The sequence below is a fragment of the Ceratosolen solmsi genome, unplaced genomic scaffold (genome assembly GCF_000503995.2).
Source record: "Ceratosolen solmsi marchali unplaced genomic scaffold, CerSol_1.0 scaffold10, whole genome shotgun sequence".
Classification (NCBI taxonomy): Eukaryota; Metazoa; Arthropoda; class Insecta; order Hymenoptera; family Agaonidae; genus Ceratosolen; species Ceratosolen solmsi.
In genome coordinates, this window is record NW_011948412.1 from 23,571,366 (window position 1) to 23,597,675 (window position 26,310).

Consider the following 26,310-nt stretch of genomic DNA (forward strand, 5'->3'; position numbering starts at 1 on the left):
TAACATTAAGTAAAGTCATACAAGTGCTGCTTATATATATATATATATATTTAAATTCATAATAACTTATACGTTAAAAATGTCTAATAATGAATGTGATAAGTTACTGCGCGACGACGTATGGCGCGGCAGAAGGATAGCAACTTGGATTGCGCAGGAGTAGCCTGCAAATATATTGGTATAAAAAAACATCGGTGAAGCATTATTAATTATCCTTTCGTTCCAAGCGTTAAACAACGTCTTCTAAGCCCTTGAAAGGCTCTTTTCTCATCGGACTACGAATCCTGGCCACACGGATTGATGCCACGGTACAGCGTTCGCTCGCATCCGCACCTCCAGGTTCCCTCTTCGTTATACTCTCTGGACGGTAGTGCTGATAAGTTCCAAGTACTAAAAGGATATGAAAAGAAAGCTCGTTCGGGGGCTGTGTTAGTTAGTCGCGGGCACTGGAGCGCACACGCACACGGGCAGTGAGTAAGAAGGAAAGGGAGAGCCGTCGCGAAGAGTCACGCGAGGCGGTGCGGAGAGCCAGTCGGTGCCGGGCAGCCGTCGCCGCTGAGCCACGCGACTTACTAAGGACAATGGGTCGACACGGCGCACCACTGCTGTTACTGCTGCTGCTGCTACTGGTGGTGGTGATACTGATGGGACTCGGGGCCCGGGCCCAGCGAGGACACGCGCGCCAGGGTCCACCGGGAGTTCGCGAGCTTCCCACCGTTAGGATACCGTCCCAAGGCATCGTCGTTGGACGCGAGGTGCGTGCACTGCCATGGAGCTTGAGACTCCCTGTGCACCGTTGAGTGATGCCTGCTGATTTTATGCCTCGGTTTTCTTGTGCTCCGCGTTGTGGCACTTGATATTCAAAGTGCTTCGCCATTATGAGCTCGAGCGGCTTTTCAAAGTTGGGGACTCGATCTGTAAGAGGCTTCAGTAAGATTTTATTTAGTATATCGTGAAAGCACTTCTTTTCACACTGCCTTCGCTTTTTATATACATTCTTACAAGATTGAATCGCCAACTTAATTTAACGACTACTTTGACATGTTCTATTGCATGCTTGCCTGAATAGCAAATTGAATTTTGTCTCCCATTCTATTATTGGCTATGGTAACAGGACTTTTCTAAATAGTAATTTTTATTTTTAAATTGCATCTAAATAACAATTATCTTGTCATTCATATCGACTTTGAGATACTAATATATACCGGGATTGATTTTGTATTAACAGCAAGTTATGCTCTATTTATTTTAGTATTTTTACTGCAAAATACTTGTGTGTTTTTTTTTTTAATCATATCCATCTTTTCTATCTTTCACTAGAAAAAAATATTAATAATCTTATAAAATGTCGAATTAATTATACGCATAAATTGATCAATATTTTAGGCGTTTACGATCAATAATTGTACATACTGAATTTTTTACATTTAAAATTCATAGTATAACTTCTTCGTTGAAAAAATAATAAATGCAATTAAACAACGTGACTCATGATTAATTTTTATTTTATTATTTTTTTAACTATGAATATATTATATCATTTCTTATGTGGAATTTTTAAATTGTTAGCTTAATCCTAAGTTAATAATGTTGATTTTATATAATACAATAGGTTATATAGAAACTGTGAACGATTTGACCTATGTCATCATTAATTAATCAAATTATTTAAAACTATCAAAAATTATTCAAATGTATTATTATACATAAAGTATTTTAATCAAGTTTATAATTGGAGTATGTGCGTGCGTGTGTGCGCGCACGCGTGTATTATAGCTTTAAATGATAAAAATGAGTAATTACAAACATTGCATTTCTAATATCAGAATATTTTTGCTTCAATGTAATTTATTTTTACGCAGACTTATTTATCTGTACAATGAAAGGTATAATATGCAATTAAAATGAATTTTTCCAAATATTATACTTTACATAGAGAAAAATAATGTAAAATAATACATATTATTATAGTTAAATATAATAATATATAATAATAGTGCTTATAATAATGTACAAAGTATTATTTCATACTTGATATTAGAATTTTATTTAATAATTTAAGAATTAAAATTTTACTTATTTTCTTTTATGTAACAAAAATTATTCCAAAATATTAAATAGTTAAAATAATTACATATTAGTTTTCTAATGCTTGTCTTTTTAAAAAATAATTAATTTTTTACACATATTTTACATTAAAGATGCTACATCATTTCAAAAGTGAATTATAAGTGTTTTATTTTTTATAACAGTTAAAATATCATTATAATTTATAAATTAGTTTAAATATTTAAGATAAACTTTATTATAAAATTTTTTTTATAATGAAAACAATTACATGTTTAAATGTACATAGATAATATTATAATTTTATACCTATACATTAATTTTAATAATTAATAGAAAAAAAATTTTCAAGAAAAAAGTATAAATTATTAATCAATAGTAACACACTTTTTAAAAGAAAAAATAATCATATATTAGACTTAGCAAGATTTAGTTATTTGAAAAAGTTGTATACGCCTAAATAATTTAATATTTATAAATTCTGTTAATATTTATTTTATTTTAACGATGAATACAATTGAAATTAATTTACTTCAAATTGATATAATAACATTTTTATAAACGATTCAATTTCATTATTTATTTTGACACTTTATCATTATTAAGTCTTTTTAAAAACAACTAAAAAGGTAAATTAACGATTTTATATATTTCAGGCATAATTTATCTATTTACTACATATTTTAATGAAATTTAGTTTGATTTTCCAAAATAAAATCTATAAAAAAGATTTATTAATTACCTTAAAACTCTTTGATACTATAGATAAAAACTATAATATTAACAAAGATAATTTTATTAAATATTTATGATTTTTTATAAAGTTGTAACTGCAATTGTTTGATATACTAATTTAGCTTATATGTAATACTTTTTGTAAGTTGTGCGTGATATTGTTCCTCATTAATAATAGTATAATCTCATATTTTATCATTCCAAGAAATTTAAATTGCCAATTTTCATTATAATTCTCATGAGAGAGGTAGAAGGAGATTGCACTGAAGATATTTGTTATTTATTTTACAAAAATGTTAAAAAGACGTTTTCTATATGGATGATAAATTTTTTTTTTTTATGTAATATATACGAAGTATTTGTTTTATTTTAATAGGCAATAATTTAATCCATAGAATACGTTATATGATCTCATTTTCTTTTAAATTTTGAAATTATTTAACATTTAAACATTGATATTTAGTTTTATTGCTAACAAATTCTACAATAATCTGTTCTTATTTCTATTCCTAAATAATATGTTACTTATTTAAAATGTTACGCTTATGTTCAAATCATTAAAAAATGAATAATTAATTTAAAATTTTTATATTTACATTTAAATAGGATTTAATTAACAAATATTAATTTTTTAATAATCGTCGATTTAAAAATAAATATTTACTTAATTTTATTTTAAATTCTTTAATCATAAAATTAAGTCTATAAATTATTGTTTTTATTTCTTAGAGGATTATTAGTTAAAATATTTATGTTGAATACATGAAGTGTACATAAATAATTTTTTCCATATCTTATCGTTACATAAATACTGGATCAAATATTTTACTTCAAAACTCCATAAAGATCAATTTTTTAACAAAATATAATCTATTTTCTGTTACACAAACATTACGCTAATATTGCGTATCACTAATTAAATATAGCGATCTCGAGTTTTAAAAATCCTTTAAATACTAATAGCACATAAAGTCGATTATACTGTAAGACTAAATATTTAACTCGGGTGTATATAAGTTTTTTGGAATGTTCTTGATTTATAAACGAAATCGATGCTTAAATCGATGCAAATACTCTAAATAATCTAGTAAAAAAATCTTTAGAGCAAATTATAAATTTGCTTAATTTACAGATAACAATTTTTATTGTCAAATAATCCTATTGCACTGTAACATCAGATTTCACAATTTTCTATTTTGATGATACGGAGATACGCAGACTTTTTTCTGCAGTGCAAAGTGCAAAGTGCAATCGGGAACGGAGGCCGATACACGAATAACAGTCGCGTATTGCCCAATGCATGGAAGTCGCTTGCTGCGATATACGAACCGCGTCCGTAGTTGGACGATCATTTCTTGCTTATTTGTAAATTCAAATTCAGTTATGTTAGTTTTATACATGACTAGTATTAAATTAGAAAAGAGATCGTTTTGAAATTCAGATTAACCTCGCAAAAATTCAAGGACTTCGCGTTTGGTAATGTCCATATAATATAATTAAGAGATTCGAAATGCTTTTTATTAAATAGAAGATACGTATTATATTTTCTGTAAGTATGATGCTTGCACTAATTTATATCCCAAAGCTTTTCAATTTTTAGTTATGTGTTACATGTTCTAACGGAATATGTTTCGTGAATCTATTCTATGTTCTTGTTCTATAATCTACATTAGTGATATCTTATGATTATACGTAATTGAATTTATTTTTATTTGTTGAACACGTATGCTAGATAAATATTTGATAATAATATTGATAGTATTCAATGAAGAAAATTGATCTTAATATAGTAAGTAAATAAATCTTATTTGATGTATCTGAATTTTATAATTTATAATTTATTTACATTATAATTAGTGTTCACATGTTATTCGTTATAATAGTTATTTAGTTACGACCATATTTTGAAAAATCGTTTGCATTTGTTTTAATTTTAGAATTTTATTACATTACAAAATAATTATATTTCATATTATATATAAAATTTTACATGTTATATACATGATATTATCTATTTTTTAATTGAAAAAAAAAATTATACTTATAATCATGATAAAAATAGATCTATCCCATAAAATACATTTAAATTTATTATTTAACATATTTAATATTTTTAATTTTTTTAAAAAATATATAAAGTCTAAGATTTTTAAACTACGAACGGATTACTAATTGAAAAAAGTTTATCTCATGCTCGATAGTAAATTCAAGAAAACCTATAATACTTTGTACAATAGCATTAACGGTACAAGTATTAATGCTCGTAATGTAACATCTTAATAAGGTCTGTACCAATGTACTGAGTTGTAAATCAGTTTTTAAAATTCAAATTGTGGAACTTTATGACAGCCTTTACTTTCGTGATAAAAATTTGTTTGAATGTGTGTTAGGTATTCAACATGTCTACGATGATATATTTTAAAAGAGCTATTTAATAATAACTTTTTAGAAGAAATATGTTGATTATTACAATACTTGTAAAGCAAATTCTATAATTTAAATAGTAATAAGAGTTTAATTAAAAATAAATTATCTAACAATCAACAGCGTGTATTCAGAAAAAAAACTATTAAACTTCACTTAAAACAAGTGTTTTATTAGACTCGTTTCATTTATCACCCCATATTTTTAATTATTATTCTAACTTATCAACGTGTTTAAAGAGTTGTTTCTTCCTGAATATCAAAAACAAGTATCTTAAAAATAAAAGTTTAAACGATAATTGAACTTTTTTTTTAATTTTTCATGTTATTAAAAATAAAACGGAAAGTGACAAAAATACAATTTTTAAATTAGAAATTATTTATCTTAATAAGAAAAAAAGTCAATTTCATACGGAACTTATAATATCATAGATAATAAACTAAGCAATAATTAAAAAATAAACAAAAATACTAATGTTTTTATAAAGAAAGATTTTATAAAGATTTTACTCTTTCACTTTCTATCCATAAAACAAAAAATAGTAAATAGATAATCGCAATCGTAGATACGTAATTGTATTTTATTTTATTGGCCTTTTCATATATCGTGTAAGTATTCCTGTTTTCGAAGGTCAGTATTGCATTTCGATTCATTAAAAGTATTTCTGAAGGAAAGCTAAGATTGTGCGATAAGAAGATCGATATATCCGAGCTGAATCATTCTTTATAGATATCCGCAATCTACCGACGCTTCGATCGAATTCTTATGGACTTATTAAAGGCGCTACATTTTAATGAATTCAGAAAAGAACAGGATTTTTATAGTAACTCAGGGTTATAAAAATGTGTTTGTAAAATTAGATGTAAGGGATGTTATCTTAATTTTATTTGGCAATGAAAAGTTATACTGGTAGGATATTGATCTAAAAAATCGTATAGTCCATATTATTGAGTAAGAAATTTTTTTGTCTAAAATAGTTTTGTGAATTGTCTTTTTTAAAATTAATCTTCATCTTTACGATTAATTATAACACTACTTTGTTAATATATTCTAATTTCTACTACACTAATTAATGAAATTATAAAATAATTTCTGATTAATTTTATTACTTTAACAAATTAAAAATTCTAATAGAATATTATTTAGTTATATAAATCAGTTATACACATTCATTTTATGTAAAGATTTATTAAATAAAAGTTTAATGTATAAATAAATAATTATTAATATAATTCTGATAGGTATACATTTCAATTGATATTAAATGTATGTATTTATATCTGTACAATGTTTATAATTAGTGTCTATTAAGATATGAATATTATTTAAAAACATTAAAAAAAAATTTTTAATATTCTAATATTATTAATTAACACATCTTACATTTTAATAAATTAGACAACAATTATTCAATGTTTTTAAAAAAGCTTTAACAATTTAATCGATATCGAATTTTTATATACAGATTTCATTTTGTTATTATACGTCATACAGTAACGTATTAATAATACCGAGATTTTACATTTTATATAAATTATAAATAAGAGTACTTTAAATTATTGTGTATTTTTTATCAATCATATTAATTATCAATAGAATAATTAATAATTATTAATATGAAAAATATGAGATATGTACATTGTTGAATGTGTTATTTTCTAATTAGCTCTTAATATATAGGTATTAGATATGTCGGAATATTTGTATAAACATTTGATTTTTGATAAATAATGTAAAGTAAAACGATTCTTCTTTACGTAATTATACAAAATTTAATTCATAATTAATATTCGCAAGGAAAATATCGATTAATAATATATATCAATGTTAAAAATTCAATCGTAGGCCACAAAACACAACAATTCACAAAAGAATATAGTTTCATATTAAATTTATTTTAATTTAAATCCAAGTTATAATTAAACATACCAATTCTACACTATATAGTTTGTGTAATTAGAAAATGTTATGTTTTAATACAGTAAATCTTATTTCACATGTGCATAAAGCAAAACTACTGTTAATATAACGGGACTCATAATATTAGCAAGTTTAGACCTTGATTTTAATATTATAATGTATATAGCACATTAATTTTTTTAATATTCTTAATTAGCAAAAAGAATACTTTATTAAATTCAAATTTTTTCCAATAATTTATTTCAGATTTACATCTATAATTACTTCTACTGTAAATATGGCTTTATTGCATTATTTAATAGTAACCATATATAGATATTACTCAACCATAAAGAATGTAAATATTTCAAAAAACATATCTTTCTTATTTGCTAAATTCAAGATCGAAATTGGAGATAATAATTAATAATCAAATATTTGGGCAATCATAAAAATAAGTAACATACATAATTTGGACTAATTTTACATTTTTATCTAAAAATGATGCAGATGTACTATTTAAAGTAAAAATATCTATTGTAATTCATAGCATTTAAATATTTTTCTCGTTTATAACAGAAACAATATTAGTAAGATAAAAACTACAGAAAGTAAAGTAATGTAAGGAATATTGTCTGCTAAAATTTCCTTTTTCTAATGACAAGTACTTTAATAAAATTGAAAAATTATCTTACAATCTTACATAGTAGAAAATATAACTAGTCATAAAGTTAAATAATTTATTTTTAATATCATATTTCTTACATGAATATAATTATATATATATTCAGTGATAGCCGGTTTCTGAAGCCCATAAAATTTCTTTAATAAATATGAATAATTTATTTTTAATAACTTAAATTTAAGTTATTAAGTTTTTATTAAATTTTAACATAAAACAATAGCTCATGTCATAATTTAATTTAATTCAAGATATTTGTGTAATTCTCAAATGTTTATGTGTAAATTATTGCCTAAAAACTAATATAGATTGACACATTGAGAAAAAGAATGAAATACTAAGATATTAGGCTCAGGTATATTTAAAAATAACATTATACATAAAACAAATCTGCAAAAATCTGGAAAAAATTAAATCTAGTCGATAAAATCCATTGAATTACATATTGTAGTAAAAAATGTTATCTTTGATTACGTAATAAGAACAATACATCTTTGAATAAACCTAGATTTTTTTTTAACTAGTGATTTACTTTAGTACTTTACTTTAATTTACGAGTACTTTAGTTTAATTTAAATATGTTATTACTTTTAATATAAAACAAGTAAGATAAATAAGGTATTGTTCTATTATATGAATTGTATGAATAAATAAAATAAAATATATTGTAAACATAAATTTATACAAATAATGTAAATATATTAAATTGTTGAAATCATAAATATATATATATATTTTAATTGCTTAATTATAGAGGATTAATTAACTGAAATATTATTGTTACTTTTGAAGTCACAGTGAAAGCTTCGTAGTAAAAATATTATTTTTTTCAAATAAAATATATTACTAAAATGATAGAAAATAAAAAATTTAAATACATTATCACTGCAATATAAAAAATATACGTAGACATTATAAATAAATAATTAGTCAATAATAAATCGTGTATAATAATTAAAATAAATACGATTGTTTGTTATTACATAAAAACTTGAAGCGTAAAACTTGAAGCGTCCTAACGAAATTTATATATTAACATTTTTTAAAAGTATTTGTATAATAGTTTAGAGCTTCAAAATCTTTGACACTTTCAAAATATGACATAAAAGATGTGAAAAATAATGTAAGTGTACACATTTACAAGGAACAAAATAAAAAATATAATAAATAATTCTACTCTCTATTGCTTGCGATAGAAATACATTTAAATTCAAATAAACTTCTACTTTTTATGATGACCTGCAATGTTTATATTGTTAAAGTATAGAATAAAAAGATATGTCAAATACCTAATGTTTAGTATTAACATGGTTTCACGTACAGAGAGCGTAATTGAAGCGTTAATTTTCAATTATACATTAATAAGCATTCGTTTTTGTAGTAATATCAATATAATCCAACTAATGTCATCTGTCTTACAATGCTCAATTTCCTAGGTATTGGAGCACATAGATTTCGTAATTCTCTTATTGCATCGTTCACAGGTGCTTGTAACCAGAACACAAAGAGTTATCCAGTATCTGGGCATTCCATACGCGCAACCACCGACGAAGGAGTTGCGATTCGCGGCCCCTGTAACTCGTCCACTACCCACATGGTCCGGTCTCCGAAATGCTTCAACTTTCGGGCCCTCTTGCCCCCAGTTGACTAACCGGCACAAGCTGCATGAGAGGTTGTACTTACGACTCCTGCCCACCGATCAAGCTAATCCCAACTTTAACGAGGACTGCCTTTTTCTTAACATCTACGTACCTGACAGTGAGAGTCAACTTACCTACTACGTTATTTAATCTCTTTTGCTTTTGCTTTTGCTTAATTGTTAATGGTTTTAATAATAATGACATTTACATTAGCTAATTGCTTATGTTTATTCTCATATGGGAGACATATTTTTAATGACAATCCATTCTATTAAATCTAATTAAGATTAAAATAATGGTAATGTAGATTTATTTTGTACAGCTTTGATCTAATACATTGATGAATGTGTAACACAAATATATTTAGTACACATTGTCAAAAAAAATAAACATAAATATATCAAATCTCGATAAAAATAGGAATTGAAACTATTAATTACTATTTTACCTCTAATACACGACCGCTAAAGTAAATATATAAATATATAATAGGTAACCTTTGTCTATAACTATAAAGCTATAAATTTATTCACTATAATATTATTAAATTGTGTGGTATTCTTTTGATTTTCTTCTAGAGTAAATAATGAATAATATAGAAACATTTATAATTGTTATATATTAATAAATGTCTAAATTCCTAATTTAAATTATAGATTTGTGTACCTGAAAATTTAAATTAAATTTAATACAAATTTAATTAAATAGTATAAATATTTTTTAAAAATGTACAAAACTAATTATTAAATTTTCTTATATGTTATAAACTTTCATTATTCTAATTTTATAAAAAATATTTTATAAAAATATTTTTATGTTTTACAATAATATTTTAATACCGAATTTGGAAAATCAACTAGTAAATAAAAATTTTATAATTTATTTCAAATTAAACTATTGGATTAATTTAAAGCTGTAAAATATTAATGCTAAAAAGTAGATTTTTATTATGTTGGAAAATATTGTTAGAAATTTCTGTAATAGTGATATTTCAAAATATATCAATAATGTAATTTATTATATGAAAAATATGTACATTTTTAGAGTTGTTTAAATATTTATATGAAAACGTGTTTTAGTTAATTCAGAGAAAATAAATATAAAAAATATATAATAAATTACAAAGCAAAATAAAAACTGTAACATTTTTGAGCTATTTAATATAAATGAAATATAAAAAGAACATAATTTAGATTTTTCAGTTGTAGATAAAAATCGTTACTTATAAAATGAAACACATGTTGTATTTGAAAAATTATAGAAAAAATTATTATATTATTTATTGGTTTTTAAGAAATATTTCATAATAATGCACCGATTTTAAGATATTTTAAATTATAATGGAAAAAAAAATTAAACATGTTTCTGTGTACTTTCGATTTTTACTAATTATTATCTAATATTTTACTGCATTGTAATATTTCGAAATAAATGGATATACTTTTAATCAATGTTTTAAAATAATAAAAAATTGATTCGCTTAGAAAATCAGATTGCAAATAATAGAATTATTAAATTTAAATAAGAGATCAAATATATAAGTGTCTATCACGCGAATTTTCAAACTTTCGAAAGATATATCGCCTTCTACCTATTTTTTGCTTTCGTTCCACTTAAAAAAGAAACAACTATTGCGACGATAATATTCGTTCTCACTTGCTTTGAATCTCAAAGTTTCGAAGGCAATCTACGCAAATTTAGTGACAAATTGTACTTATAAAAGCTAAAAGATGCTATCAAGGATTCTGGTAATGGGGGCTGGGAAGGGGTGATGCTGAAGGTTAAGCCCATGATTCTTGATGATCGCCCTTCCTTGCACTTTTCACTTTGTCCCCTTATTTATCCACATGCAATGTCAAAGTGTGGCCTTCAAGTTCAATTTTAATTCGGAAATTCACCATTCAGCGATTTAAATAACAATTCCCTTTTTCAGAGCTCGTCAGCTTTTTAATCCATACTGTAGACTATCGTTTGCATGACTTTTAAAATATTAACGTTTCTGTATCCTAAGGTCCAAATTTATTAGTTCTTCGATACACAGAATATTATTGGAATAGTATTACGTCATTATAACATACATCATTTACTATAACTTATGAAATAAAACTCTGTATCCAAGAATTGGAATTCACTAACTCATTTAATGAAGGAATTCTTAAAAATCATTATAACCATATTATGGTCAAGGCTTTATTTCAATCGAGGCTACATTTATTTAAAATTGTAGTGCTCAATTCGTTTGTAATGCGAGTTTTTAAAAAAAGTGTACATGCTTATCAGATATGCAAATCATATTTACAATTATTAAAACGTTTCTGTAGTTTAAAAAAAATTCATTTTAAGGATTATTCGAAGGATATAATATACTTGTATAAGCTATGTCATGAGATTACTTGAATGTACAGTAAATCAAAAAAATAATAAAGATAAAGCTACGTACCAATTAACAATGTTATTAATCATGCAAAAATATTAATAGAAATAATATACTAATTAATCTATAGGTATAAATTATTACAAATATTTTTATAAAAATGAAATTAGTTTTATTACGATATAATTTTAGATTATGAATTAAGTACTAAAATTATTATTAAGTAGAATCTTAGTTCGCTAATACTACATTCTTTTAAATATATTTAGTAAAATGTCTTTTATTTATTTATATTATGAAAGAGAGCTATTGTTTTAGAAAATCGTATGTGTATGTCATGCATATGTGTTTTTTAACTATACGTATAAAATACCATCCTATTTAGTAAATATCCTTTTTTTTTAAGCATTCTTATTTTATATTATTTCAAAAATTTATTTGTGGTATATTGAAAGAATAACACATAATTAATAAAGATAAAAATAGAAAACAAATGAACAATATTAAATGTGATACAATTCTGATAAAGAACATAAAGAATACTTAATATAAATATTTGAAACAAAGAATATATTTTATAAAAAATATTAAAAATATAATTTATTAATAACTGTTTAAATTTATAATATTTCAGTCCATGAAAAAATTATTGTTTCATTATATTTTATGAGATATGTATGTTGAAATTTTCATATCAAAATATCATTTGTGAAAAATATTATCTATTTTACCAATTTCTAGTTGAGAACATAAAATAATACAAACATTAAAAAATGATTATAAATTTGTATATTTATACATCATATTTACAAAAAAATGATAAAAAGTAAATGTTACAATATAGAGACATCTGAACAGTAATATATGAAAGATGTCTATTAAATTACGAAGCATAAAAAGCATTTAAATGTGGAAAATATAGCTCAGATTTAAAGGATTGCAAAAAGTAATAGTAAGGAAAATGGGCTCTCTGTGAAATCGATAGGTGTCGACAAAATAGGGCACGACAACATTAATTGGAAGTCTGGAAGAGTCACGCGGATGAGCCGCTGCTAGTGGAGAGTCGTAGATAAGATACGAAAGGTCGGACGAATCGATGGACAGGTTTGCACGTGGCACGCGATTTCTTCGCGAGATGTCTGAGAAAAGCACCATAAAGCGGCCGCACCCCCGCACTGTTGCGTGAGGATACTGGCCCCTCTCTCCTCCCTACAAGAGAAGAATGCGATTATTTGAGTTTTTCCGGGATTTTGTAATGATGTTTGTATCTGAGTAGTTATTTCTGTTCCTCTCAATGAAATACTACGACGTTATTTTGCCAAAGTTATGCGAGGAATTTATAAGCATAAATAGAAAAATAGAGATACAGAGAAAAGATAAAACGTGTACGTATGTATGGAGATTAATAAATTTAATTTTTAAAAAAGACAATTGAAGTCATGTTTTCAAAGATAATTTTCAAAATATTTTTATGGAACTCGAATAATATTTATGTCTCATGTTGATTTTGTTAATTCGACAATTCATCATTTACGAAACAACGTTCAATAAATAATAAAGATGTTTTAAATGTGAAATAATATGAAACGTACAAGTAATCGTTATAACAATACATTATTCATGAATACTAATGTAGATATTCTTTATTTTCATATATGAATTTCACATGAATAAGTCTTAAATTTAGAGTCTTTTGTCTACAACACACTTTATGTAAAAGTTACTGTTTAACTACAATTGAATTTTCAGTTTCTTTATCAAGTAATCCAAGCAAATTCGTTACTCTTAAGCATCTATTGAAATATAAAAAACCTGAGCCTAATAGTACCTAATAGTATCCAGTTTATTAGCATCGATTAATTTTATCATTATATAAAAAGTTTATAATATCTTAACTTCGGGATTGAAGATTGATCTTAATCAATCTTACGTTTAAAGTATAAAAATGTAAATAATAAGCAAATGACATTCATAAGTCAATGTATTAAGATTTCTTGAGGATATCAAATTTTAAATAAATTTTAACAAAATCTTTAAAATTTTAATAATACGATTTATAAGATCAGAATTTATTATATATTTGGTTCAATAGATTTTAATGAAGTAAAAAATGAAAAATGTATATAGTTTGTACAAATACAGAAAATAATTAGTCCGATTTACAAAATAATGATATATATATATAAATTATATTATTTGAGAAAAATAGACATTTAAATAATTGTGTATACTATTATTGGTGTAATCAAGTATATTCAATTTTCTAAAGAAGGAAAATACTTTACCTCCAACAAAGCTTTCTACCTTGAAATCAATAGTAAATTCTGTCGTAAAAAAGAATTGAAAAATAAACCGATTTGATATAGAAAAATCTCTTTCTTATTAGACTTTAATATCTTCAAAATCAATTGTCTCCATAACTACAGCAAAGCGTTGATCCGGAACATATCACGAAACTCGTATCTTTATAGTGAACCTCCGAGCGCAATCACGATGCGGTGATTATGTAGAATCCATGCATAAGAGGAGAAAGGGAGCAAGCCAAACACGACCTCACATTACTCGTTTGAATTAAGGTAAAAAATTGTTCGAATGTCGAATAGATACGCTACCTCTCCTACTGTGAAAATCGGGCCAAAGGCTGACATCTCTGTGGATTGTTAATCGTTTCAGAAATTTTGTGTGTGTGTGTGTGTGTGTGTGTGTGTGTGTGTGTGTGTGTGTGTGAGAGAGAGAGAGAGAGAGAGAGAAAGTATCTATTGGTAAAAGATTGCCTTTTTATAAATTATTAAGTATACTTTGTTCAAATCACTATATCATTTGAATTGCTTTTATAAAATAGGAGTATTAGATATTACCTGTATTTGTGTGAAATTATCTGTAAAATTCTAAAGTGCTTTGTAGAGAGACAAAATACAAATAATCCATCGTACAAATATGAATAAATACAGATATTAAATATGGGATGCGAAATGTAAAGCCGTCAAGTTACAACATTTAGATCGTTGTTAATGCAAAACTTTTAATTTAAACTTAATACGGCCTTTTTCTTCATTCTGCTCATTTTTGTTTACTAATTATAAGAAAAATAATATCTCTAATTGATTTGCTTTAATTAATTATTGTTTTATTCTCTATGAAATTATTAAATGGAAATCATTAGCCTTTTTATTTCATAAATTTAAACTCAATATAATTACGTATCAATTATTAGTAATAAAATTCTAAGATATGCGTCTTAGCAAATAAAAATACTAAAGATCGTGAAATATTTCATTGTTTATCTTTACAATATTTACAGATTCTTTATCGAAAAGAATCTTATTGATTGCTGTAACACAATTGTCTCAAATAACAAATGAATTATATATTATTTTAACAATTATGCTTTTTAAAAATATACACAATTAATATAGATTAGTCTTATATACTTATATTAAAAAACTAATAATGTACAAAACTAATATTATTGTAAAAATAATAAAATATTTTATTATTATTACCTGAACATATATAATTTATTTCGTTCATATCGTATTTATTCAAAATTTTACAGATAATTGAAATAGTATTTTTTTTTATCTATACTGCTTTTTTACCATTTTGAATTCATAAATATTTCAAGAGACAATCATGGATTAAAAATTACTCAACATATAACTTTTTAATTTAAGAACGATAAATAATTGCTTGAAAATTAGTGAAATAATTCATAGATTACTTAATTACTAGAATGTATATAATAGTCTACAACAAAAGATAAAAATATTACATTACATAAAACCAACAAAGAAAATCTGAAAAAATGTCAATAAAAACTTGTTAGTTTCAACTTAATTTCTAATTTAAATTAATTTAAGGATTTATAAACAATTATTTATAGTATATTTAAGCATATATTATTACTTTTTATATAGTTAGTAATTTAAATAAATTTATTAGTTGCTGTTTTAGAATTAATAATGAAATTTCTTTATTTTTTATCAATGGAAACTAAGACTTCTTAGAAAGTGAATGAATGATTAATTATTGACTAATTTATTGTGGAGATAAAATCAGGTAACCTTTACAAATTTGTGTATTTATTAATCCTTATAAAAATATTTATAGAAATTAAACAATTTAATAACAGGGCAACGGTAACGTTTCATACAGAAAAGAATATCCCACTTTTGAATACGCTAAATATTAATAAAGCAAAAATTTGTATTATTACTATACTAATATTTATTTATGAATTAAATTAAGATTTTAATAGAATCGAATCAATAATAAAGTACAATGCCAAACTATCCAAATATGTCCAAATTATCTATATAATTTATTTTTCATGTTTGGTAGGAATAATAAGTATAATAATAATACAGTTCATGCGATCCAAGGAAATGTTATGAAAGTTACTGCGGCGGTAAAGTTTTATTAAAGTACAAATTGCAAATGTTTAATTATAAACAATTGTCTGTATTATAAAATCAAGGTTAATAAGACAAACTAATATTAGGTAAAATTTATTACGCGCTTTACATGTTCGGAATCGAAAATATTGTTTGTGATGCACTGATATGATAAGTTAAGATGCAGTCATGGAACTTACCTTAATTGCAACACAATACTTATTTTTGTCGAACAAACTACTTGACTCAGTTGGCTTAAGATATGGTCTAATGTCTGGTTATTTTCACTGACTACTATGTCATTTCATAGTTATACATTTTTTAAAACTATTATATGTAAAATCTATTTTAATGTTTATTTTAGCGGTATTCGCGAAGCCATTGTAATTGCTATTGTTCAAATAATTTTTACAGATTGATTTAAATTTCTTATGTTTTGAAGAGTATTTATTTTAGTGTATTAAAATTGCATGGATTAAAGAACTGCACACCAAATATCGAACAAACATCGTCCCGGAAACATTATAATACTATTATAATCTTTATAAAAATTTAAAGAAATATTCTATAAAATTTCAATTAGACATTCTTTTCTTTCAGAAAGTAGGTGTATTTTATAAATTTTCAGAAAATCGTAATGAACATATACAATTACTAAAAATATCTATTCAGATTATTATTAAACATTGAATGTTTACATTATTTCGTCTTAAAAATATTATATTGCTTTTATGAATTTTCAATACACTTTTTCTGTTCTGTTAAATTAAATGAAGTAAATTAAAATTATCATGGTACAATGAATATGAAAAATAAACATATCTTCATGAATATTAATTATAAGAAATGTATTCTGGTGTGCTTACTACAAATTTTGATAATTAAATTACGCCAATTAAAAATAAATAGCGTAATAAGGCATTTTAGCAATCTGCTAGGCCATCTATATTTATTATATACTGCTGAAAATCTTTATATTTCAAAGCATTTTACAAACACAGGATTTAGTAGGTATGAACTACCACTAACATAAATTGTTTATATTTTCAATTTCAATTATATTCTCATCAAATATTGAACTTGAACTTTTCATTTATATGGATTTAGAACGTCCTGTTTGTCCTCCCTTTAAATACCAGCTATTGTAATTTTATTAGCAGCGGCAATTAAGATATAAATTTAAAATCATGATTAAAGTTAAGATTTTATTTGTTTAATACTTTACTTCTATCTTGATTTACAATAGGATAATATAAACGATCATAATGCCTAAATATTTAAATATTAAAATGAGAAAAGTTTTTGACAAAACGATAAAACTCCGGGTTTCATAATCAAAGCAATGAGTAAACTCTAGTAAAGAAAGGATAAAAAAATCAATAGCAACGTTCAGTCTTTAGTAAAAGAAAGCAAATTGCTGAAATATCGTGCAATTATTTCCGACTAACGACTCTTTCATCAAATCACTTTCAATTGCTTCAAATCCCGCGCGGATGAAGCGAGGCAAGGCCACCGAAAAAGCGGCAACACATAGAGCCCTTATCGCCTACACCAAAATTACTTTCTCTTCATTCGTGCGATAATAAAAAGCAATGAAAGAAAGGAAGGAAAGGCTGCCGCGATAATTGACCCTACCCTCTCTGTTCGCAGTTCACGCGACTCGATTTACAGGGCCGTTGCGTGATCGACGCTCATATATGCGAGTCCAACTCGTTGTAGCGGTTTCCAGCCGTGAGTCGCAGCGAGTGTTTATTGTACACTTTCTTGGCCTCTGGCATGCGTCGGCCCACTTAAAGCTGCCCCCATATATCGAACCGGACGTCGAGCGCGGGAAAAGCTGAGGGGCCGGTGGTCCTCGAGAACCCTGTCCGAGTTTTATAATTTTTCACCGTACACCGTTAGATTTCAGCCAACCACTTAATTCTAACCAGAGCTCTAAATAATTCAAAATCTATTACAGAAAGGGCATTAATATTGATGGTTAATGTTAACCAAATGAATGTCGTTAAAGGCACTTTATCGGGCACTACTTTTACTTTTCGAACTTCAGCGGAAAGCGCGAGAGTCGTCGCAACATTGTGATGCGAAGCGAGGAATTTAAAGAACTGAATGCAGGACAAAAGAATAAGTCGCTTCTAAGTAATTTCGAAAGGTTTTAGATTTTAAGCATTAACCTGCAGGTGCTTCACTGCACGGAAAATACGTCGCCAAATAACGAAGTCGACCGACGTAGCCTTACCGACGTATAAGTAACGATGATTAATTTATGTGTAGGTAATCGACCACCCGAAGGATGGCCAGTGATGGTTTGGTTTCACGGCGGCGACTTTAATACCGGCACACCAGCAATTTGGGATGCTTCCGTCTTCGTCACTAAGCAGAAGGTTAAGTTCTCCAGGATTTGAAACTGGCCTGCATATTTTGGAGTGGGATTCCCCGGAAGCATATAAAGGGCGATTTACTCTCTCCACTTTTTACTTTTTCACTATTAGCCACGAGATAATTGTGACTTTTGGAACGGCAAACCGAATGGAAAGTGCATTGATCGAATGGACCAGGGAATTCCACTCTAAAACAATCTATGCTTTAGTATAGATTATTTCATTGCACAAAGCTTAACTCTTTCGTTGGATACGTAGATCTCGCGCGTTCAGTTAAACAAATGTAAGATAGAATTTATGGAATATCTATCATAATTTTTTCAAATTTCATCCCTTATTACATGTAAATTGTCTCGATACACTTTGAACTTTACCAACGAGACCTTTATGTCATTTTAAAAACAAGTCAAATCAACAGAATAATTATACTGCGCTTATTGAACAATTCCGAAACATCTGTCTTATAAAATTAAACGTATTCGATAAACGTACATAAAGATTGATTTAAAAAGGTTCTTTCTGTGTAAATACCCTTTTTGTATAATACATTTTATAGGATTAGGCATTTTCTTTATTATAATCATTATTATGATGATTATCTATACCATTTAATTTGTGAAATAATTGCAAAAACTAAGTAACTATAAATTTGATAGATAATATCTCGAATGTCTCAAAAAAATATCATCTAGTAGATAACAGATTCTCAATAAAGAGATTTGTAAAGTCGTAATGTTATAAAATTAATAATTAAAATTTTAAACTCTAATTTATCATGTACAGTAATACTGTAGATAATTTATATTTAACTTCTTCTAGTTATCCTAATACATGTAAAAATACCTTTACTAATATTATTTTATAAGTTCATTTAATATTAATAAAATTAAAAAATTAAATGAAAAGCTATTAATTTTCATTACAAGTTATTCCCCGCATAATACTTTCTAATATACACATTAGTACTTTCAAGCACACGTAATATAGTGATTTATTTAAAAAAATATATTTTGCAGTAGTCATATAAATGGGTTTACTTGTAAATAATACAGTTTTTCTTCGTATTTTCCTATTAAAATTAATTTATTATAAAAAAAAATAATTATTTTGAAATTTCATTCTACAATAAAATTCTTTTATTTCATTACCTACTAATGTGAAAAATTATTAAAAACTTTAATGACGGTAAATGAATCTTAACTAATCTTGCCTTTAAATTCAGATATTATGTTATGTATTTAATATTCTTCAAATGCCACATTTTTTACGTTGTGATGTAAAAAGTTAGAAAATTGTAAAATGCAGCGGACTACCCCCAATGCTCTACTTTTACTCTCATTTTACGTTAAAATCTACTTAACAGCTTCAGCGTAACGCCTTATATAACCTAATAAGCAAATTATGCGCGATATTTTTTATCGCGATAAAAATAAGGCAAACCGTAAGCTACGATGCATTTAATAGCCTCGTTCCAGACAATATATTTACGATGTAATGAGAATGTACCTAGTGGCGTTACAATGTAAATCCTGCATTTAACATTGCAATGCTATTTGTAATGTTTAATGGATTTTTACGATTTTGCATTGTGATTAAGCATAGGGAAACTTGATTCGATATTTATTATGAAAGTAAATTATACATGAGTAGGAATCACACAGTTTCGTGTGTTAGCATATTAATTTCAAAGAGAACGATATCTGGCTTATTCATTGAATAGATTGCTTAATCATTAATTACTTATTCCAATGACTTTAAATTGTTTTTTTTTAATAAATACTTTTTCGAATCTTAGACAGAGAAGAGCTGATAAAAATATAATCTATAATAATCGAAACATTCAAATTAAATTCATATGCTACTAATATTATATCATTGCTCTAATACTACAACCATAAAGATAGTAGTCGCTATCAATGAACATACGTTGAAGGTATACGTAAAATTAATATTCTTAAACGTTAAATAATTTGAACATCTAATAAATAAATTATTTTGAAAAGTAATTTAAAAGTCTAACCATAATTGTTAATATCTCTAATTGGTGCTTATATCAAATTTTTATAAAAATTTTTATTTTATTGCTTCTCTTCTAACAATGAAAATCAAATTTTTGGTAAAAATGGCCATTATAAACATGAGTAGATGTTTTAATAAGAAAGTTTGAATACTATTCTATTATCTATCTAAGTAAATATTTATGGATCAAGTTTTTATATATAATATTAATCTTTAGACAAACGAAAAGTCTTAACTTTATTGCCAATACATGTAATTGTTTGTTCATAAATTTAATTTTAATTAAATAATCATTTTTCGTGCAAAATATCAATAATGTTGTTATACGCTGAAATAAATATATATTATTTGAATTTCTTTAATTTAAATAAGTGACTGTCCTATAATTTTAGTATTTTTTTATGTTACATTTGAATACGCATGTTATATAAATATATATATTCTCATTTGAGTTTTAAAAATAAAACATCTAAAGTACATTATGTAATAAATAAATTAATAAAATAAATAAATAAATAAAATAAATTTTAGAGGATTATTTTAATTTTTAATAAAATTATTGTAATTGTGTATTGTAACAACTTATTAGAAAGGCTCTGGAGTTTACATCGATATAAAGTTAATGTTCATAATCCATCCTATAATTATGTTTTTCAATATTAATAATAATTTTTGTAAATTTTTCTCGATTATATAAATGTATATTTAAATTCATATCAATATCGGAATCTAATTTAAATATCTTCAGATTTGATATATTTCGAGTGCACATAACTAAGGCAAACTTATTGAAGCAAAAATCGATTTTGTTTGTAAGCATGCTAATTTTGGATAATTTATATAAGTTTTATTCTGCAACTCATGTCGATATATCTTAGACAAAATTACAGAATTGTCGTAATCTGTTAGATATTGAACTAGCCTTCAAAGGTTTGACAATCGCTGCGTGTGCAAACAAGTGATGAGAACGGTAAAGAAGTTGTGCAGTCGGGTTGTATCGGGTGCATCCTTCAGAGTATTGTATTTTTAAAAAGTTGAGACAGTGCCGTTCGTATTGTATTACAGTTACGATGGAACAAAGAGGAATTTTCTTTATTTACTCGACCTTTAAGATCTAAATGCGTCTTTGGCGATGGCTGTCGTGATCGATGTAGTCTACGAGAAGAATAAGCTACTGCCTAATATTTATTTCTGCTAGGTGTAATTATCGTTCATTAAGGATACTCTCATTTTATTATGTGGTAACAAAGTGTCTTTGTCCAATATTCCCGCGACGCTCAGCTACTAATTAACTCTCACGGCAAAGGAACAGATGCCCTCGATTCAGTGGGAGTCAATGGGTCCGTGTGTTAAAGGAAAGAGAGATAGCGTTTCATGCATTAGGCGATATCATAGATATGTTATTGCTATATTAATATAGCAAGAGCAATGTCCGATGCTCGATATCCAATGTTAATTCTAAATGATTATAAATTTATAATAGTCTCGAATGGCTTTTTCAATTATTTATTTATTGATAATTATACGTAATTTCACGTAATTTTAGGAATATTTTTACATTTTAAATTACATTGAACTTGCAGCTCTTGACAATTATACAAATATTGCGGCATATTCAGATATTTTTCAAATATTCAGTTATTTAATTCATAAATAAATTTACATGCACATATTCGTACAATAACATTGCTTAATGATAATTATATAAATAGCAAAATAATATATAAATCAATATATATTCAACACTGTGTATGTATAATTTGTAATAAAAATATAATAGGCTCGTTTTATCTTGAAAAACTAGAAATCATTAAAAAATGCGTTTGTACGAATATACTATATTATTATTGATATATAATGCGATTAAATATTATAAAATTAGATTTTCATGATTATCAAGAATTTAATTAAAAAATCATATGGTATATGATAAGATATGCATTTTATGGTAATAATGAGTTAGAAGCGATTAAAACAATTTATTATACATAATAGTAAATATAAGAATATTTTTCAAAAATGAATTGTATTATTTAATCGTTTAATAGTTATTAAAAATTAATTTTTAAACTAATTTGATTATACAAATTTTCAAACAAACTGATTCTTATTAAAATAAATGTTAAATAATTATAATACCTCATTTTTTAATTTTGTTTATGTTTTATTGGAGAAATATAATCATTCTATTAGTGTATTTATTGTTAGTGGAAAATGTATTGTTGATGTTAGAAGATAGATTTAATATATGTTCGAGACTTAAATACTGTCTCTCTTTTTATATTTTTATTTTTTTCTTATTTTTTTAATAAATAAATTCCATACAAGCTCGGAAGTGCATTAACCAATCCGTGAATGTTCGATAGGTACTCGTAGTGACGATCGCCTACCGTTTGAACATTCTTGGCTTCTTCACGACAACGGACTCGGAGTCGCCGGGCAATTATGGAATGCTAGATCAAATAGCGGCATTAGATTGGGTGAAGGACCACATCGAACTGTTCGACGGCTCGTCGACAAACATTATTATCTATGGACACAGTGCCGGGGCCATCAGCGTTGGCCTCCATATGATGAGTCCCCTCAGTAAGGGCAAGTTTTCCAAGGCCATTGCCATGAGTGGTGATCCCATAAACTCGGTCAGGACGCCTCAAGATGAGATGCCCATTGTCGATCAGGTACAAGATTGGTAATTTCCGGCCTTGGCAGCAACCCATTTAATAACGCCTCTACTCAATTTAGGTTGTTGATAAATTCGGCTGCTATCGGAAGACTTCCGACTTGATGCAATGTCTGCGCAATGTCGACATCGACATACTGATCCGTGAGACGGCGGACATCGAGACTTGGGGCCCAATTGTCGACGCGGAGACGAACAACTCGACGGAGGGCGCATTCTTGCCTAGACACCCTCGCGAAGTTGAGCTTGACGATATTTACGCGGTACCCTTTGTTACGGGTTTCACGAGCAACGAGCAGGCATTGGCCTATATCGAGACTATAGGCAGCGAGAACGTAGACGGTCGATTACCTATAAATCAGTTCGAGAGAATGATTCGGGAGGAAAGCAACGCAGCTGTCATAGCCCCTGACGAGAACAGCACGTGTGAGCTTAGGCCCGAGCTCGTTTCCGAGGCGGTACTCTTCTTTTACAGGCCTCATCCACTGAGTCGCGACCAAAAGCTGCTAAGAGATCGATACCTTGATCTGCAGACCGAGAAAAATTACGCTGCGGGATTGATGCAGTTTGCGGCCAAGATATCTAGGTAATTAGATTGGTTTCTCCATACATTATTAACTTGCCATTATTAAAAGCCATTAACTTGTCGAGTCAACGAGTTGCAGAACATGGTTATTCTAATAATAAGGTACTGATGATAATTAAACAAGACATGAATTATTAAGGAATAAATAATCGCTTCTTTGTCTGAATTAAGAACAAAGACCAGTCGGTGTCATAATAGCTACGAATTTCGTGTACAATTGAGTATATATCTTGAGAGTAAAAAATTATTTTATTATGATATTTGTTTAGATATTGAAACTGTTTAGGATAAAATATAATTAGACTAATGATTTATTTGTGAACTTTACATGCTTATTAAAATTCTTCGTATATTTTGTTATGTCTAATGGAATTACGAGATGCAACAACATTGGTATCGCTGGTTCGAGTATTTATGAATAATTGTTCCGTTCAATAGTTATAAAAATATATTTTAAAAAATTGTTTTGAGCGTTAGGATAGAGATATTGTTTGTGAATCATACAAAAATGTTGATCAAATAAAAATTCTTTACAATACACTCATTTTCCATGTAATTTTGATATTCTTTCTCAAATGACAAAGGCAATTGTTATAAATGGTTAATTTATTATTACCAAGGCAAAGCCAATGTTTAAAAACTATTAATAAATACCTTTAAAAATATATTTATCTTGAATTCGTACAATTCAACTGAATAATTATTCGAATGGTCATATTATTTAAAAGAACCAAACATGCAGTGTATACTGGTTGTGAAAAATAAATTAAAATTAGACATACTTATAATCAAAATAATCTTTAATTAATTAATAAAATTTAAGAATTAATATGCCCTCATTACTACCTGATTAGGAAACAGAAATTCATAATGTCAAAATAAAATCGTAGCTAGGACTGATTAAATGCCATTTATAAGTTCTTCTTTTTCGCAGGCTTAATATTCCCCGTACACATATTTAAAAAGGCAAATTCTAAAAAATAATTGTTTGCTTTCAAAAGATTTAATCAAACTGCCTTAAAGCCATTGTAAGTAATCAATAAGAAAAAAAGCATACGCACTGTAATGCCAAGGAGTAACGATCTAAGCCTTTGTCCAATCGTTAACTGGGAAAAATATATAAAAATTTATAACCAATATAATAAATAATAATCAGATAGCAACCTTCATTATCATCTGCGAATCAAATAAACCTCTAATGTTTGCTAATGAGTTTTTTCTCTCCTCCGTCAGCCATCCATCCAGGGTACAGGCGTTTGTGTACAGGTTTGACTACCGTGCGCGCACCCAGGCGGTGACCCGTGACGTACCCGAATGGGCCGGTGTGCCGCACATGTTCGAGTTACCGTTTGTGTGGGGTCTCCCTTACGGCATGAGCACGAATATTCAGTGGAACACCGCGGACAAGAAGATGGCCGACACGATGATGGGTATGTTGTCGGGATTCGCGCGCACAGGCAACCCTTCGATTGGTGGTATTAAGTGGGAGCCCTATATGGAGCGGACTCCGGGTATCCTAATAATTGAGCGCAACATCGATATGAACGTCGCTGGGGCCGTGGATTATAAGGCGCTTGCATTCTGGAATGACTACTATCCGATTCTCCTTGAGGCTGCCACGAACAATTGCTGCAACGTTACAAATTCAGCCGGGGACTTTGAGTTCGGAGACAAAATCATTATTGCGCTATCGATAGATCTTCTGCGACGGCTGATCGAACGACGCTTCGTATGAGAGGCTGCTCAGGTCTATTCTTGATACAATAATCCATACGCATTGCTTTTCTTTATCATTGGTCCCCTTAATGGATCCAAGAAACAGAGTCAATGGTATGGATAATGACGCGACGATTATTAAGAGTCTGATATTGAGACTGTGGTAGGTTCAAAGCGAATGGGGAAGTACGACATCTACGAAGACGCTGTAGTCATATTATCGCGTGACTTATTATAATGACGTATACCTACATCATTTAAAAACGTATTAAGCGAGATCAATGAGCACAAGTGATTTTCTAATTATTGTTTAAAAGTTATGATTTTCCAATCGATTACTACTGGTATTTTGCGAATAGTCTAGTTTTCATATTTTTTGAATTTATAAATATACAACATCAATAAAATGCAATAATTATTTGAATTTTCAGTGACAATGGTTGAACCATGCTATTTAATAAAAAAAAAATCATTTAATGTATGAGTAAGATTAAAAATATGTCGATTACTTAGTAGAGATATACTATTGATACATTGTTAAAAGCATTATAACGATATTGTATTGTTTTAAGATTTTATATTTATGATAATGCAAATGCAAATTTTATCACAGACTTGTCTTATCGATTAGACAACTAGGAATTTTATCAATTTGAAAAAAATTGAGAACAAAAAAAACTAATATTACAATGACATAACAATAAATTATTATA

At 27.0% G+C, this 26,310-nt stretch overlaps 1 protein-coding gene across 2 annotated transcripts; it reads left to right on the forward strand.

Moving 5' to 3' along the window:
• Positions 1-444: 444 nt before the first annotated feature.
• On the forward strand, positions 445-25,907 carry LOC105362649 (acetylcholinesterase). Of its 2 annotated transcripts, none has more exons than XM_011500135.1 (6): positions 445-755; positions 9,292-9,565; positions 18,490-18,599; positions 22,982-23,293; positions 23,358-23,881; positions 25,115-25,907. In XM_011500135.1, exons 1-6 carry the CDS (start codon positions 582-584, stop codon positions 25,614-25,616), a joined length of 1,896 nt encoding a protein of 631 aa, XP_011498437.1. In that variant the 5' UTR covers positions 445-581; the 3' UTR covers positions 25,617-25,907. The 2 variants fall into 2 exon arrangements, with proteins under 2 accessions (XP_011498437.1, XP_011498444.1); XM_011500142.1 differs by lacking the exon at positions 445-755 and adding an exon at positions 772-917.
• The last annotated feature ends 403 nt before the right edge of the window (positions 25,908-26,310 follow it).

What these genes read in the sequence shown, in the direction of transcription:
- LOC105362649 (XM_011500135.1), top strand. Translation starts at nt 582, where the DNA reads ATGGGTCGACACGGCGCACCACTGCTGTTACTGCTGCTGCTGCTACTG. An exon ending in GCATCGTCGTTGGACGCGAG is followed by an intron (nt 756 to 9,291) that starts GTGCGTGCACTG and finishes CATCGTTCACAG; the next exon opens with GTGCTTGTAACCAGAACACA. An exon ending in AGATGCCCATTGTCGATCAG is followed by an intron (nt 23,294 to 23,357) that starts GTACAAGATTGG and finishes TACTCAATTTAG; the next exon opens with GTTGTTGATAAATTCGGCTG.